The sequence below is a fragment of the Tiliqua scincoides genome, chromosome 3, assembly GCF_035046505.1.
Source record: "Tiliqua scincoides isolate rTilSci1 chromosome 3, rTilSci1.hap2, whole genome shotgun sequence".
NCBI classification, from domain to species: Eukaryota; Metazoa; Chordata; class Lepidosauria; order Squamata; family Scincidae; genus Tiliqua; species Tiliqua scincoides.
In genome coordinates, this window is record NC_089823.1 from 194,855,291 (window position 1) to 194,872,072 (window position 16,782).

The 16,782-nt window shown below is 42.9% G+C and overlaps 1 protein-coding gene and 1 pseudogene across 1 annotated transcript; both read left to right on the forward strand.

Annotated features, from left to right (window-relative positions):
- The first annotated feature begins 3,544 nt into the window (after positions 1-3,544).
- AGXT (alanine--glyoxylate aminotransferase) lies at positions 3,545-13,769 on the forward strand. Its single transcript, XM_066621911.1, has 11 exons — positions 3,545-3,790; positions 5,241-5,433; positions 7,038-7,102; positions 7,468-7,568; positions 8,356-8,426; positions 9,288-9,372; positions 10,171-10,266; positions 10,788-10,857; positions 11,838-11,933; positions 12,594-12,722; positions 13,662-13,769. Exons 1-11 carry the CDS (start codon positions 3,545-3,547, stop codon positions 13,767-13,769), a joined length of 1,260 nt encoding a protein of 419 aa, XP_066478008.1.
- Positions 9,912-10,034, forward strand: LOC136647200 (5S ribosomal RNA; annotated as a pseudogene).
- Positions 13,770-16,782: the final 3,013 nt, after the last annotated feature.

Consider the following 16,782-nt stretch of genomic DNA (forward strand, 5'->3'; position numbering starts at 1 on the left):
AACAAAAAAACGAGAGAGCTTTATATTAGAAACATAATGAGCTTTTCCAGAAAAAGGAGCGATGCACAGAATCAAATGTGTGGCTTGACAAAAAGAACATCCTTAAAATGCAAAATCCCAAAAGGAAACATAAGGGCAACACAGAGACAGAAATGCTTCAGGCAAGGAAGATATCAGAGGTTGAGCAGTGGGTGGGTATATCAGAGGGCAAATCTAATCAGGTTGATCCCCAAACCCTCAGTAACAGTGGCAGTGATAGCACCTAGTGCACCATCAGAGAGCGCCATGCAGGCTCCAGTGCAGGCCTTTGCCCTAGCATCCCCAATAACCTGCCACCAGCCCTAGCTCCAGGCACTTAAGCCTGCCCTTGAGTTAGTTCCACTGGTTCCAGTAATACTGATCACAGACAATTCCTCACTTCAATCTGGAACTAGTGGGGCATAGTGGAAAAGGACATAGTGGAAATGGAAAAGGTGCAAAAGAGAGTGACTAAGATGATTACTGGGCTGGGGTACCTTCCTTATGTGGAAAGGCTACAGCATTTGGGCCTCTTCAGCCTAGAAAAGAGGCGCCTGACGGGGGACGTGATTGAGACATACAAAATTATGCACGGGAAGGATCAAGTGGATAGAGAGATGGTCTTTACACTCTCAAATAACACCAGAACCAGGGGACATCCACTAAAATTGAGTGTTGGAAGAGTTAGGATACAGAAAAGAAAAGATTTCTTTACTCAGTGTGTGGTTGGTCTGTGGAACTCCTTGCCACAAGATGTGGTGATGGCATCTGGCCTAGATGTCTTTAAAAGGGTATTGGACAAATTTCTGGAGGAAAAATCCATCACAGGTTACAAGACAACCTCCTGATTTTAGAAATGGCCTATGTCAGATGCAAGGGAGGGCACCAGGATGCAGGTCTCTTGTTATCTGGTGTGCTCCCTGGGGCATTTGGTGGGCCACTGTGAGATACAGGAAGCTGGACTAGATGGGCCTATGGCCTGATCCAGCAGGGCTGTTCTTATGTTCTTAACTACATTGCTTTTAGGGGCAAACAAGACATTTTCAACAACAAGTTTTTCAACCTTATGATTCTCCTGTAGCACTATTGTAGGGGCTGGAGGACATTTAAAGAGCAGAATTGGTGGTGAGATAGGGTGTCTACCTATTATTGCTTGCAAATGCTTTGCCCCTCCTCCCTACCTAGCTGGTCTCCAAAACTAGGAAATCATCTGGGGGGGGGGGAAATGGTCATGTACCAATGATAGCTTTCCTCCTGGTGTAGACAGCTTCTCCAGGTGGGGTTACCTACACTGATTGAAACTATCCCTAGTGATGTCTTTTTCAACAAAATGTAATTTTGTGCGTTCCTGAAGGGCCTATTAGAATCTCCAGGATTTCTTTCAGTATTCACCTGAAGACTGATGCCTTGAGACAATGCTGTAGAGTTTGCAATCCTCCCCCAGTCTGCAGAGGGAAAGTGATCCAGATGCACAGTGGGGGTCTTGTACTATGGACTCGATCTAGACTTTGCAGTTGCTAGATTGGGCCACAGAATAAAACAAGCATGCCAGAGCCAATGACTTGCTTGACATACTGTATGCTTTTCTCCCAGCAAGCATGGGATTGGGACCACATATTGGCTGAGACAATCACTAGTTTGGCTTTAGTTCATATTGCTTAGGTTGCAATATATTCCTTCTTTGCCGACTATTCCTTCTTTGCACTGTATTCTATTGGGGAGCTTCTGGCAGTCCATGGATGGAACTTGCTTGTATAATAGTCTGTTTGAGCAGCTCTTTTAAAATCTTCAAAACTTCATTAAAGGCACAATCCTAACCAACTTTCCAGCATTGACATAGCTGTGCTGATGTGGTGTGCACTGCATCCAGCAGTGGGGAGGGAGTCAAGGGGGCCTCCTCAAGGTAAGGGCATGTTTGTTACCTTACCTTGAGTCTGCAGCTAGGTCAGTGCTAGAAAATTGGTTAGGATTGCGCCCTAAGTCTATTACAATGAGGATATTCTTAGAACCAAACTACATACAATGCAGCAAATTTATGATTGAGTCTCCCACCTTTGCTTAAAAGCAACCACGGGGGTGGGGGGGGAGAGAAAAGGACAAAATGTAAGTGTCTGTATGTTTTCCCTTCTGCAGTTAATGACAACTGCAAGGGGCAGTTTCTACTGGGTGATCTGCATGGGGGAAAGGGTTAAAAAATCTGCAATCTGCACACCAAGTCACTGTGTGCATTAAATGGAACCTTTGGAAAGTCACAAGCTTTAAAAAAGTGCATCAAAGACCTTGAGGAAAGTGAGATAAAGACATGTTTACAGTGGGCTACTGCCTCCCGCCAGCCTGAAATCGTTTTAAATGGAGATCTTGCGCAACACAATCGACAACCCTTTTTGTAGCAGTCGGCCCAGGCTAAATAATTTATGGAGCTGGAACCTATCACCCCATTGTTTGTCAGTTCCAGTGATCCCTCCTACGTACTTGCTTACTGACTGGTAATTGCCTGTTGCTACTGCCACCTGATTCCCTCCATATTCATTGCACTTTTGAGTACCAGGTGCTTTTTTTAGCATACGTCTGCACAGTACTCTGCTCATTTGAAAGCTGCAGAGCCCATACAGGCAGCAACTGTCACTACCAACCAGCATGGAGTGTTGGAGGACCTGCACAAGCTGTGAAGTCTGCCTATGAGGCTTTCTATGGTTGGCATATGGTGGGGAAAATACTGCATTATTCATTTCAGTTGCTCCTGAAGCAGAGTTTTATACCCAAAGGGTCTGTTGAAGGCTCCTCTCCTCTGATTTTTCCCCCCTGTGTTTTCATGCAGCACTCAATTTCTTTCTCATTCTGAGAAACGAATGAGCTTCATACCCATTTGCTGAAAGGGGAGATACTGTTATTTGTTAACTTCTTCACTAAACCAGTATTTGCTACTCCTGGCAAACTATTAACAAAGATCACTTCACATACTGTCCCAGGGTAACTACTATGAAGAACAGAACTTTCACTTATTGTAGTAGCTTAACCCATTTTTGCCCAACCCATAGGTGTACACATTTGATCCCTGTTGCATATATGCAACGTTGGGCAGAAATGGCTTAATTGGATTCACTGATCCGGAACAGAAATTCCAGCCAAATGATTCAATGGTACTGTTCCTAATTGGTCAGTGATTTCTTCAAGGGTTGGGCAAACTTTGGATTCCTGTCTGCATTTCCCTAAGAACACTGTCACTAGCAGAAGTTTATCTGCATGATGTTTAACTTTTCAACTCCTAACAGGTGCAGTTTTCTCAGGCTGAAGCCTTCAGAAAGCAGAGCTTTCTGGGAGCAAACAGAGAAGTGAGTAAGTGAGGAGCAGTATTTTGTAGTTTCAGAACTGAATTCATATTGACAAGATCCTGGAAGCCAATGACAGAACAGCCTTTGCATCACTGGAAGATTTTTTTCAGAAGAGGGAGGTGCACCTGGGTTTATCTCATCTTCCATCTGTTTGTTTTGCTTGCCCCCAACAAGTCCTCTATTTAAGGTCAGTGATGGGCAGTGTGTTCTTAGTACAGCAGGCAGCAGGGTGGGCTCGTGCTCGGCTTCCTGTGTTTCTAACTCAATATTGCCGCACCATGTCATTCCAATATTTGGTGCCACCCCCTGCACCTTTGCTACAGCCACTATCAGTCCCAGAGAGGCTACTGCTGGGACCTGGACCCTCCAATTGCCCTCCCCGGATCTTGGCTGCAGGCGGTCGACAGCTCATAGGACATGTCCACAAAGAGATGATCCAGGTAAGGACTACAGTCAACTTCTCATGGGGTTCATTAGCAAAGATTTCTCCATCAGAATTCACTTATTGCCTTCACAATCTGTTCCCTCCCACCCCTTAAGCATTTCTTACTAATTTTTAATTATTAACCAATTGATTTGCATTAGTTTTTATTTACTTTTTAAAAAGTTATTCTCTGACAACCCCTGTTGACTAAGGAATCATCAATAAAAGTCCTTAAAACCACAGTTCTGATTGCTTAAACTAGAAATGAGGCCATTCTGGATTTAGCATCTGGCTTTTCTTCTGCAATGAGACTATATTTTTCATGCTTCCACATGTTCAAGAGCCTGATTCTATTGACCCCGTAAGAGCTGCAGGCATTCTTCTGTGCTTGATCTAGTAAGTGTATGTAAACCTTTGAACCTTCAAAGCCATCCCTTTGAACCTGTACAACCTGTGCCTATTTAATTCTATTTAATTAATTCCTTATAAATGATGTCAGTCAAGATGACACAGATATTCCTTTCATTTTTGTTGCCCCAGTCAGGAAAGGGATTGACATATAATCTAAGGAAAAGAATTGTTGGTAGAAGTGATCACAGACATGAGTACTTTAAAGAGCAGATTGCCTTTGCATATAATCTAGCCATGAACCTTATTAAAGGAACAGTGCTGTTTCAGAGGGACCCGTATGGTCAGTATCCATGTGAAGCATTCACACACAAACTTGCAAAAGACTGCCCCTGCCGTACCTATCATGTCTAAAATCTGTTGTATCAGAAAACATGATTACTCTCCTCCTCAGACTGGGTTGAATTTAGTACTTGAAATCTTCCCTCATATAAACAGCATGATCGCTCTTCCTGTCATGTGATGGGAGAGCAACTAATATGTTATCTGCTGTAAGGAAATGTAGAGCCAGGAGTAGAACCTCAAATCTGGTTTGGTTGCTCCATTTTCTAGTCTGATCTATCTATTTAGAATAGTGTTCTGGATGGTTTCTACCTTGTCTGTCATCTTTTGTCTTCAAAAAGCGATTTCCAATCTAACTGGTGACAGAGTATATTTTCCCTTTTGCCTGTGAATCAGCCACAGAATTCATAGATTTCTAAACACCCTTGGCCAAATTCTATTTTTCTCACTTCCTGTATTGGAAAAGGAAGGTGAAGATGGAAGAAAAGAGGATGTATGAAGTGTTACTAATGCTCTAGGCTTACAATTCTCCCCTCCTCCACACTTCATCTTCCACTGTCCCCATCTTCCTTTTCCAGTCCAGCAAGTGCGAGGAAGAGGAGGTTGTAGTGTAGTAGGGGCAAGCTAATACACATAGTAGACCTCTCCACCAATCTGCTGCCTGAGGCAATTGCATCAGTTGACACCTTGAATGGGTCAATCCTGCAGGTAAATACATGCACACTGCCTCCTCAAGAAGGCTGTATTAACTCCGATTGTCTCCTCTTTGCCCACAGATAATGACCGAAATCAAGATGGGAATCCAGTACGCATTCCAGACAAAGAACCCATTAACACTGGCCGTCAGTGGCACAGGGCACTGTGCCATGGAAGCAGCCTTCCTCAACTTGGTTGAGCCAGGAGATAAGGTGTTAATTGCTGTGAATGGATTTTGGGGTGAACGAGCAACTGACATTGCCAAAAGACTTGGTAAGAATTTTGGATTTTTTTGCTCCTCCACATTTAATATCTAGTTAGTTTCAGTGGTGCTCAGAGTAGAGGCGATGATGCTTCTTCTGTAGAAAACATGACTTTCGTCATCAGTGGGTCTAAATGGTGTCATGCCATGTACAGCAACATAGGATCCAAATTTGACTTGGGATAATCAGGTCTACTAGTTACAGTACATTGTTTTCTTGTGTAGCTATAAACATGTACCTCTGCCGACTGACAGTGAAAACCTGTGCATCTGAAAATATAGGCCACAGTTAATACTTTAGCCCAGTGACTTTCAATCACTGTAGTGAGGCACATCAGTGTGCTGCAGGTGTTAGAGAGACAGTCATTTATTAGTAGGGCCTTTGGGGGATGCAAGTCCCCCACCAGCAATGTGGTGTGCCTTGTATATTGTCACGTCTGCTATTGCACTTGTTTTTCCCTTGACCTAATGTGCCTTTATTTTAAGAAATAATAACTGATCCTGTTGCTTAATATGTTTCTTTTCTGTTTAATCATACTATGCTTTGCTGTTCCCAGAGTCTGGATTGGACTTTGATAGGCTGTCACTATGCACTAAACTAATGCATGACTCATTTTGAGCAGAAAAGCTATGCTCTGCTACCAAATGAGAATTAAAGGAAAGTTGTGGATAATTACTAGCATATAATACTTCCACCAAGAATGCTAATCTGGCCCAACCCTTCCACTACAGTTTGATTCATACTTTATTTAAAGCATTGTGGTTGAACAGGAATTGACTCCTATTGGACCAGCCCTCTATTATCATCGTTATTATCATTATCATCATCATTATTAATACAGGTATTTATATACCACCTTTCTTGGTCTGTCAGATTTCTCCTCAGACTTTAATTCAAGGCAGTTTACATAGGGAGGCTGTTCTAAATCCCCGTAGGGATTTTTACAATTGAAGAAAGGTTCTGTCTTTCAAGAACCGCACAACATTTCAGATGGATCTTTTCTGATCTGGTATCACTTCTGGCCTCCAGTTGCCTCCTTCATCTCTCACTTGAAGGGAGGCCAAGACACTTCTTCGCTCACACCAAAGAGCAGGCGGAATAACTCAGCTCGGCTTGTCAGCTGCTTCAAGGTCTTGCCATTCACGGTGCTGGTGGCCTCAAACTGGTGACCTTCAGATGTTATCTTCAGGCAAACGGAGGCTCTACCCTCTAGACTAGACCTCCTGCTACAATTTATGACTTTCAATTTATGACAGTACGGCTTTCATAGATTTACAGAGTCTGTTCCGTCACCATTACACAGATGCCTTAAAGCCAACTGTCCCAGCCAGAGATGGGTGCATTCCCTTTATATCTTTCAGTTAGCAAAACCCAGCCTAGTTGATTGGGACGTCTAAAAGCTTGCGCATTTCCTTTATTTTTGTTCACGGAAACTGTAGGTCAGCGAACGGAGGGGAGTCACCCAAAGTTTGTGGTAGGCAATAAAGGCCAAGTCCTCCCTATTATCTTAATGTCAGATAGTTCCATAAGTATTGGTGCTTTCCATGAGTCACAACAGTTTCTTCATTGGCAGTCAAGTTTGTATAACATTATTTGTCAATTGTTACTTTATAGGAGCTGAAGTTCACCAGATAGTAAAGGCCCCTGGAGAGCATTTTACTCTAGAAGAAGTAGAGAGGGTGAGTTGTGCAAAAACACGTGAAGCTGGCTTGTAGCAAGTAAAGGCACTGGTCCACTAGCTCAGTATTGTTTATGCTGACTGATAGCAGGGGCAGAGATCTGTCCCACAACTATCTGAGACCTTCTGTTTACAAAGCCTGTGCTCTACTACTGAGCTACAGTCCTTCTCCGTAGCATATAAAAAGAAGACAATGAGTATGTCTACCACTTCAAGTAAATCCTGAATAGAGATCATTTCCTAACTTTGTTGCATAGATGGCCAAGACAAGACAAGCCTAGAAATGTAGCCTCCCACCTACTAAAACATCAACAGTGTGTCACCTTTTCTCTGGTATGATTTTATTTTTACTGTGGCTTCTCATAGGGTTTGGCTCAGTACACTCCCTTGTTATTTTTCATCACTCATGGAGAGTCATCCACTGGAGTGGTTCAGCCGCTGGAGGGCCTTGGAGATCTTTGTCACAGGTCAGTGGGGTCATTGAGGTCAGAAACTATGTGCTGCTGGTGCTGTCGAGTTGAGACAGAGAGGCTATGAATCTAAATGGACTAATTTGCTGTAGTGCTCATTTACTGTGCATGCTGTAAGCCCACAAATTTCATGCTTTTCCTGGAAAACTATTTCAAATGGATTGTCTTATCTGGCAACAGCATAGAGTAGCAGGAAAACTGGGTACTAAGATCCACGGAGAAGTTAGTGCGATGACTGAACTGTGCTTTGCATGCAAAAGACATTTACCAGAAAATTATGCTACACTGCACTCTGATACAGCCTACTCATGTCACCAATGAAGGATGAGCTTGGTTAATACCATCTCATGGTTAGAGTGCTTCAGCAAAACATAATTAAAGTGAAACACTGTAAAGATGCTCAGGATGCTTGAGAAATACAGGTCTGGGAAAACATGAAAGATGCAACTAAAATCCAGAATGAACAGGATAATTTCAAATACATTGAGGCAACAAATAGCAAAGGCTCAGAAGCAACCTCGACAAACTGAATGGAGGATATGTGGAAAAGGAGGAGAGGTGCTTAACTCTTTCTCCTTCAGTCGCTTTCTGTTCAAACTCATCCTGCCCAAGCTGCTTTTTCATCTGCAAGGGTAAAGATATGGGGACCCCGAATGTTCCCCCCACTCCACCTCACAGAAAATCAGGACAGGCTGCGTTGGATTAAAAAAAATACAAAGGAAAGAACTGCAGAACTTGGGGGAATTCATTTGAGCCTAGATCTCTATTCTTTCCACCATTTTAGGTATAATTGCTTGCTACTGGTCGATGCTGTGGCATCACTAGGAGGTGCACCACTTCTTATGGACCAACAAGGTGAGCAAGATATTGCACTCTGTCACTGTAACCTAACCATTAATCACCATCTTTCATTGTGAGGTTTGACACAAAATGGAATATCTATAGAAATGGGTAGTTACTCTAAAGTTCCACAAGCCTGAGTTAGGGTGCAATGTAAAGTGACCCTTGGGCTGGCACAAGTCCCTTGGGCTGGCACAAGTCCCTTGGGCTGGCCCAGAGGTGTCACGAAGTGCTGCAGGTGGCACTTTCGTACCACCTGCAGCACCAATATGCCAGAGGAAATGTAGGCTCATGCCGGCCATCTCAGGCTGACACGGGGGTTGGGGGCAGGGGAGGGAGAAATGGAGGCATTCTGGGGCAGGGGAGGGTGGATGGCAGGCAGGTCCGTGGGTGGTCTGGGGCCGAGTGGGGGGGTGGGACCAGAATCCAGCACTTGGGCTGCTTGAATCTTTGCCACCCATTGAGGCTGCTGCCCCAGGCTGAGCTGCAGGCAGCCCCAACCCCACTCTGGATATGGGGCAGTGCAGGTTACGATTGGACTGTCACTTTTCTATCTCCAGGGAAGGCTTAATGCTAACAATATAGATTTGTTGAGAACTTACCTTGCATATGGCGTCCCACAAGAATTTCAGTAGAGGAATGTAGACATTACAGAAATACAATCTGAGCCTTATAACATATCCCATAGAACTGATAGATACATCTGAAATGGACCAGGCAGGAAACAAAGTTTAAAGATTATCATAGTGCATAGTGCAGATTCAGATAGATAACAAATAGGTCCAGGTTATCCCTCTGGGCTCAGCATCTTTCCACCAACAGTAGCTGTAAAGATGAAGGAACTCTGATAAGCTTTTCCCCTTATCAAATATACAGGCATTGATATTCTGTACTCTGGATCCCAGAAGGTCTTAAGTGCACCACCTGGTGCTTCTCCCATCTCTTTCAGCACCAGAGCCAGGTAAGGCTAGACTTGTCTGTCAGATACATCATTCTTAACATTGACATATCCATGTCTTATGGGAGATGATACACGTTAAGGAAACAGTGAGAGGCTTTTTTCCTTCCAAAGTCATTGTCAGGTTGGACTCAAGATACACTTCGCCACGTGGATTCTTCTGCTCACAGAAGAGCTGTTTGTTACTTCATGCTAAAGCATTGTGTGAGAAACATGACACAAGATCAGAAAGTTTTATTCTGCTTGTACAAAAACTGGCAACTCTTCTTGTGCAAGCCTGGCAACTGCTATAGAACCATTGTGGCATGACCCACCAAAACCTTTCAGGAAGCTTCTGTTAAGTTCCACTATTTGCAACTTCCTAAAGAGTCTATAACTACTGGAAGGAATGGCAACACTAGCATAAACCAGGTAATTTCTAGTCAGTATCACAATTGCTTCCTCAGATTCTCAGCACATTTCATTTCCTGTTCAGATTAATTTCCCAAAGGTTCCAATTACCATGCCTTGGTTATACAGCAAAACTCATCTTTGCTCTGTTGGTATATGGTAGCAACTGTTACCCTGCACATGCCTGATCTCGTCTGATCTCGGAAGCTAAGCAGGGTCAGGCTTGGTTAGTACTTGGATGGGAGACCGCCTGGGAATACCAGGTGCTGTAGGCTTATGCCATAGTCTTTCGAGACTGAAGGTTGCCAACCATATGCTTGATGCAATCACTTATTATAGTAAGATTGCAAAGGTTGTAGTTCATAGCTGAATCTCCTGAAGTGCCCAATATTTTCTTTCCCATTTTGTTAGGAAGAAGATTCGTGGCAGGAAGACAAAGCCATCCTCCTTCTACCTGGACATGGAAGAGCTGTGTAAATACTGGGGCTGCGATGACAACTTAATAAAGTAAGAACAACCTGTAGCTCTCCTTCAGTCACCCTTCCCAGCACAAAACCATGTTGCGATTGCCTCAAAGGAACAACACACTAGGCTAGACTGTCATCCATCCATACTGTTGCACTGCCATTCCTTCAAATCAGGACAAGTGCTCAAAGTACAAGACCCTACCATCCATCCACAAGGCAAGTGTGAGTGAACAAATGGCAGAAAGGGAAAGCATTGAGCTGCTGGACATTTTTCCAAGGCTGTTTTGCATTATAAAAGGCAAACCACTGGCTGGGGAGGGAGGAAATTGCATTATTGTACTTGGAGCCTTGGGAACACTTGAGGCATCAAAGAAAACTGGGCAAGACCCCATTTGAAATAGTTTCTTTATCTCAAAGAGGAATTAGTACCACATTTCCTCATTTTATTATCCCACCACCTCCCGTGTTATGGGGTGGGATAGAAAAGTGAAATGTTAGATTATGGAATTATTTCTGGTTATTTGGTATACATAAGCTAAGTACATATGCTTGATACTGCAGGTATCATCATACTGCACCCATCAACGCATTCTTCTCTCTGCGAGAGGCCTTGGCAATTCTTGTAGAAAAGGTCAGTCACTGCTCAAGTCCACAAGGTCTAAGGGTTGAAGAGGGGAGGGAGAGGGAATGAAAAAAAAAATGCTGACATTGTGCTACTTCTGCTGTTTCATTAAATTTGAGATTTAGAACTGCTTCAAAGTTTAACTTGATGTACACATCATGTGCCACAGCTACATTCCACTGGTGCTACACCCATTTCCCACAATAGACATATTAAAAGCTTGACTATGCAATGGACAAGCTTTGGTGAGCCAAATTGGGGCTCAACAACATATGGTTGCAATATTTATTTATTTTTCACGTTTTAATACCGCCCTTCCTCCAAGAGCTCAGAGCAGTGTATACAGGTGTTCCCTTCCTTTTGTTCTCACAACAACCCTGTGAGGTGAGGCTGAGAGAAAGTGTGTGGCCCAAGGTCACCCAGGAAGCTTCATGGCTGAGGGGGGATTTGAACCTGGAATATTTTAGGAATGCCATCTGCCCTACACGTTTCTTGGAAAAACACCAAGCAGTCCCTGCTGGATCCCAATCATCATGAAATACTTCATTTATAAGTCTGCATTTTGCTTATACTTTCAAACTGGAATGTTTTAATTCCAAGCTATGTTTTAGCTTTATGTTTTACAGTTTCAGGGCCAGGGTCAACATTGTTGAGCAGCTACTGAGGACCCTAAGAAGGGCACATTGCCAATCCCCAAAACCACCTCTGTGTCCATACACTTTGTTTAATGGCAGCAGAGCAACTCTTTAAGCCCACCAAATGGGGGACACAGTTGGGGAAGTGGCTCTGAAACTGACCCCAATGATGCTAAGTTTTTTCAGTATCATACTGATTTCATAGAAAGTCACTACCTACTAAGTTTAAAAATGCTGTGTGTGGTTCTTTTATAAGATACAATTATTCATCCCATTTTGCATGCATGCTGTGAACATATAAGGCCACTACACCAAGATGCCTGCAAATGAACGGACCCTGTATTTTCCACACAGGGGTTGGAGAATTCCTGGAAGCTTCATGAAGAGAATAGTTTGTACCTGTGTGAAGGACTGCAGAAGCTTGGCCTCCAACTCTATGTGAAGGAACCGGTAGGACTAAGATTGCCATTCCATGTGTAGGATTTGCAGGATGACCAAGAGTGTGCACTGTAACTTATTTGAGCTGCTTAGGGCAGAGGAGGGATGAAGAGAAAGAAGATCTTTATGATTGCAGGCTGGACTAAATAGTAAGGTGGCAGCAGAATGGGGATCAGAATTAAAAAGGTACACTGGACAGACTTTTCTCTATCAGGCTAGTATCAGTGAAACATACTAGAGACAAGCAGGATTGCTGAGTTGAAGCTAATTTGAAAGAGAAAGACCTGCTTTTGACATGTACACTCACCCTGTTTGTGGCCCTGGTAATCAGGCTGTTGCATTATTTCAAAAACCTGTTCAATCAGGCGTGACTGTGGGATAAAAATGTAATATGAAGCTTCCTTGAAAGCATTTTCATCTTTTAAAAAAGTTATTTTGAACTCCAGCCTCACACAAGTGAATTAACAAACCAGCTATTTCATTGGTAAAAAGCACTACTGCACATTAAAGGGACTCCCAGTGAGAGAGGGAGGGTAAAAAACATCAAGATGCTGGTAGGGATGGGGGAAACTGTCATCTAAATAGCACAGCTTGCAACAAATCCTGCAGATTTGTTTACATAAACCCAGAGTGACTCCTCTAAAGCTTCTGAATTCATTCTTTGTTTTTCAGCATGCCAGGCTTCCAACAGTCAACACGGTTTTAGTGCCTGATGAATATGACCCAACAGAAATCACCACGTATATTATGAAAAATTACAAGATTGAGATTTCAGGAGGCCTGGGTCCCACAGCAGGCAAGGTAGATACTAGCTCATACGGCAAGAATTTATAAAAAAAGACACTGCAACTTTTTGTAGAAATTGCCATCTGGCAATACCAAGAGCAATGTTTGGTAAACCACAGAGACCAGGGTATTAATTTCAAACTGCATCCCCCCCATAAAAAACTGATGTAATTTTTCCATTCTGGACACGCTTATGTAAGTTGATTTTTTATGCAAGTAAGAACTGGGCTGCACAAGAGGAGCCATCTATGCTTGCAGCTCTGTAAACAAAACTGGGATCATTCCCAGTGAACCCCAAGTTCCCTCTTTTGTTCAAAGGGCCTGTGTGGGGTAAGGGGCAAGGCTGCTTTGTTCCAATCCTCAAGGACTGGATCCACCTTGCTCCACCAGGAAGGCAAGGCCCAGAATACAGCAATCTCACTTCTTCCTCTGTGCACTATCTTTTACAAGAGAGGAAATGTGGGACATGCTGTGAACTATTCAAGCTTAGAGAGGTGCAGCTTTATGCAGGCAAGCTTGGGTGGCTGTCTTGCAGTCCAAATGTTGTGGAAAATGGAAATTATGTAAGTCAAGGGGAGCCTGTATACAGCACATCAAGCCATTATACCCATACGTGGTGTGGAGGAATGCTGAGGGTTCACCACTTCTCAGCCTAATCTGTCTTGTAGGTTGTTGTGAGGCTAAAGAAGGTGCTTTATGCTAGCCTTAGTGCCTTGAAGGAAAGTGTATTTTTTTAAAAAAGAAATGCAATTAAATGAAAACTTGCAGAATACCTTACTTATGATCATGCACTGCCAGAAAGCAACAGCCTTACACCTAGTCCACTTGAGTTCAGTATCTGAAGAGATCACAATATATGTAAGTCAAATGTAAAAATTGTTTATAAGAGGAGAGCTTTCTAAGGGAATGAATTACTGAATGCTTTCTATTCTGAGACTTTTTTCTCATTGCCAGGTACTTCGAATAGGGCTGATGGGCTACAACTCCACTAAATTCAATGTTGACCGAGTTCTCCATGCCCTACAAGATGCCCTCCAGCACTGTCTCAAGAACAAACTATGAAATCCCACCCACTATTCAAAGAATTTGTTCATATCCTTCTCTACCCTCCTTCATTTCAATTTACCCAATGCCACTACTGTCCAGCATTCCTTCCAACCCATTGCTTCAGCCCTTCACAGTGTACATGGCAAGGAAGCCTCTTACATTGTGCAGATGAACTAGAGCAGGCAGTCAGCAAGGCTGAAGATGCAAGCCCAGCAAGGTACCAGAGGGCCTTTCCACACAAATAACTCACCATGCACCCCAAGTCCTTCCCGTAAGTGTAGTGTAACTACAGTATAAGCTTACAGTTCACACAGGAGTAAACTCTTGTTTTCAGTACATATTCCTCTATGATCATCAACCTAACAAAATTATATGCAGTTTGTTCCTTTAAGGCTGAAGGGCTTTATGTGTGTGTGTGCATGCATAAGCCAGAGCTGTGCAGATGGTATCTGCAACAAACAAAACAAGAAAATGACCAGATGCATGCTGCATTGTCCAAACTGGCATATGTGCAAGCACACATTTTTGGTGGTACAATGATAGGTGAATTTAAGACTCTGGACCAGGGGTGCCCAAACTCCGGCCCAGGGGCCACTTGCGGCCCTCAGGGACTCCCAGTCCAGCCCACCGGAAGCCCCCAGTCTCCAACAAACCTCTGACCATCTGGAGACTTGCTACAGCCTGTGCTGGCCTGACGCAACTGCTCTCAGCATGAGGGCGACTGTTCAATTCCTTGCGTGAGCTGTGGGACAAGGGCTCCCCTCCACTACTTACTATTTCAACATCTGTGAGGCTGCAGCAGCAGCGAAGGAAAGGCCAGCCTTACTTTGTGCAAGACCTTTTATAGGCCTTGAGCTATTGCAAGACCCTCATTTGTTCATATAAATTCACTCTAATACTGTCATTTATGCAAATTTATGCAAATTTATTCAAATTTGAAATGTAAATTTTTCCCCCAGCCCCCTACACAGTGTCAGAGAAATGGTGTAGCCCTCCTGTCAAAAAGTTTGGACACCCCTGCTCTAGACAAATCCTTTGCCTTTTCCATTACCACTGTCACTAATTGTGCTGGGATCTTGTTCTCACCTTTTCTTTTCTGAGGTGGCAGCCGTAGGTAGCTGTCTTCAACTCAAACAGTAGGCAGTGGTACATTTACAGGCACATCTCTCACCCACATCCATGAACTGCCAAACCCAGCAGTTGGATGGTGCAAGCAACTGCAGTGGGGGGTCTCTGCTTAGCAGCTCCCACTCTGTTACATTTATATACAGATTGCAAACAAGCTCAACTTACCCAATTATCCTCCCCATTCTACACTGCAGATTCTGCCCCCTTTTATACCTTGCAACAAGCTCTTATAAATTCATTGAATGCAGCAGGAACACTGGAGCAAGGGAACACACCGCCTCCAAAAACTAAAAGGATTTTTATGAAATCTTTTGCATCTGTAAATGGGCAAGGAAAAATAGTTCCAACAAACAGAATCCACAAAGGATGCGTCATTCACATGACATTTCATGGAGAGCTCACAGCAGACTGCTAGCTGGGGAAAGAGTTGAAGTCTCCTCCAATATCAAAATACTATTTTCAATGCTTTACCACCACAACAGAAGTGGTATTCTTGACAGATGTGTAGATCTCATATACCAAATTAGTAACTTTTGTGCATTTGGTGGTTAAAAATATTGTGCAGAAAAGCCATGACATATTTACAGTAGTTATTTGATCACCGTAAATTGCTTTGTGAATTTTTTTTTGTTGAAAAGCAGTATATAAATATGCTTATTATTAAAACTGGTGTCAGATAATAGTCTCTTCACAGAGTTGAAGTCAGTATGACAGAACCATCATTCCCTGTGGTGTGTGCACACTATTGTTTTTTGTTCAAGCACCCCACCACAAGTAGGTTATGACTATTGTATAATTGTCAATGCCTGAAAAGATTGAGTTGCCTCCAACCAAAGAAAAAGTGAACTGGCTGAAACCTGGAAAAATCAAGGTCAGGCTGGCAGTCACCTTAAGTCAATGTCACCTTAAGTCAATGTCACCTTATACTTATACAATAAAGACTCATCCCTAAAGCCATATGGGGACAGAAACAAATGTTTGAGGTTTAGGTGTTATATTTTCCTGACAATGAAAACACAGCCAATGAGGACAAAACAGTATTGAGTCCATTCAAGTGGAAATGGAGCTAAGTTGCTAAGGCAAGAAAGAAAGTACTGTATATACATGTTTTTAAACTAACACCACCTATTCTAAAGCATCTTTCTTTTTTGGACATTATATTCCTGTGCCTTTGCCCTCCCATGGGAGATCAAATGCTGGTTGCTACATTCCTGTGATTAATACCCTCCCCCTTTGCTGGCACCTGCTCAAAAGGCCAAATTCCTAATTTTCTCTATGCAGGTATTAATAAACTTTGTCATGAATAGTGTGCGGTTATTTTCAAGCTACTGTATATAGAATTAACAAAGTTTATATGATTGTTCTGAAGAAACTGACTCTTTCATAGGTTGCATTGTGCAGTTACGCATTTCTCTGAATAGACAGTCTAAGTCTAGAAACCAAGGTCAAATACAGCTTGGGGTTTTCACCATATCTATGAAACTATTCAAAATAAGCCAGGACCTGCCAAGCCCAAAACATAAAATGCACTTCTGAAGACAGATCTGCATCTCATTTACTTCCTGTTAAAAGTTATATTTGAATACAGACAAGCAGAGGAAGCAGTTTCTTCAAGAGGCACTTAACTGTACCCATTAAATTTTACTTGCCAGCCTAGAGCTCAGCTATTTTACTGAGAGGCTCTGTGTAAAGTAAGTTTCCTCATGAATATTTTGCTTTATTGAAATAATGAATGTGTCTCTGCAGAAGATGATTTGTGGATAAAGGGTATGCATTGTCCTCCTACACTTCATTCTTTCAAGCCCTACTTCCTCATTAACTTGCCAGTCCACCCTCTTGGAATAGGAGCTCGTAAGAACTTCACATTGGCAAACTACAGTAGCACATTGCACCTACATTC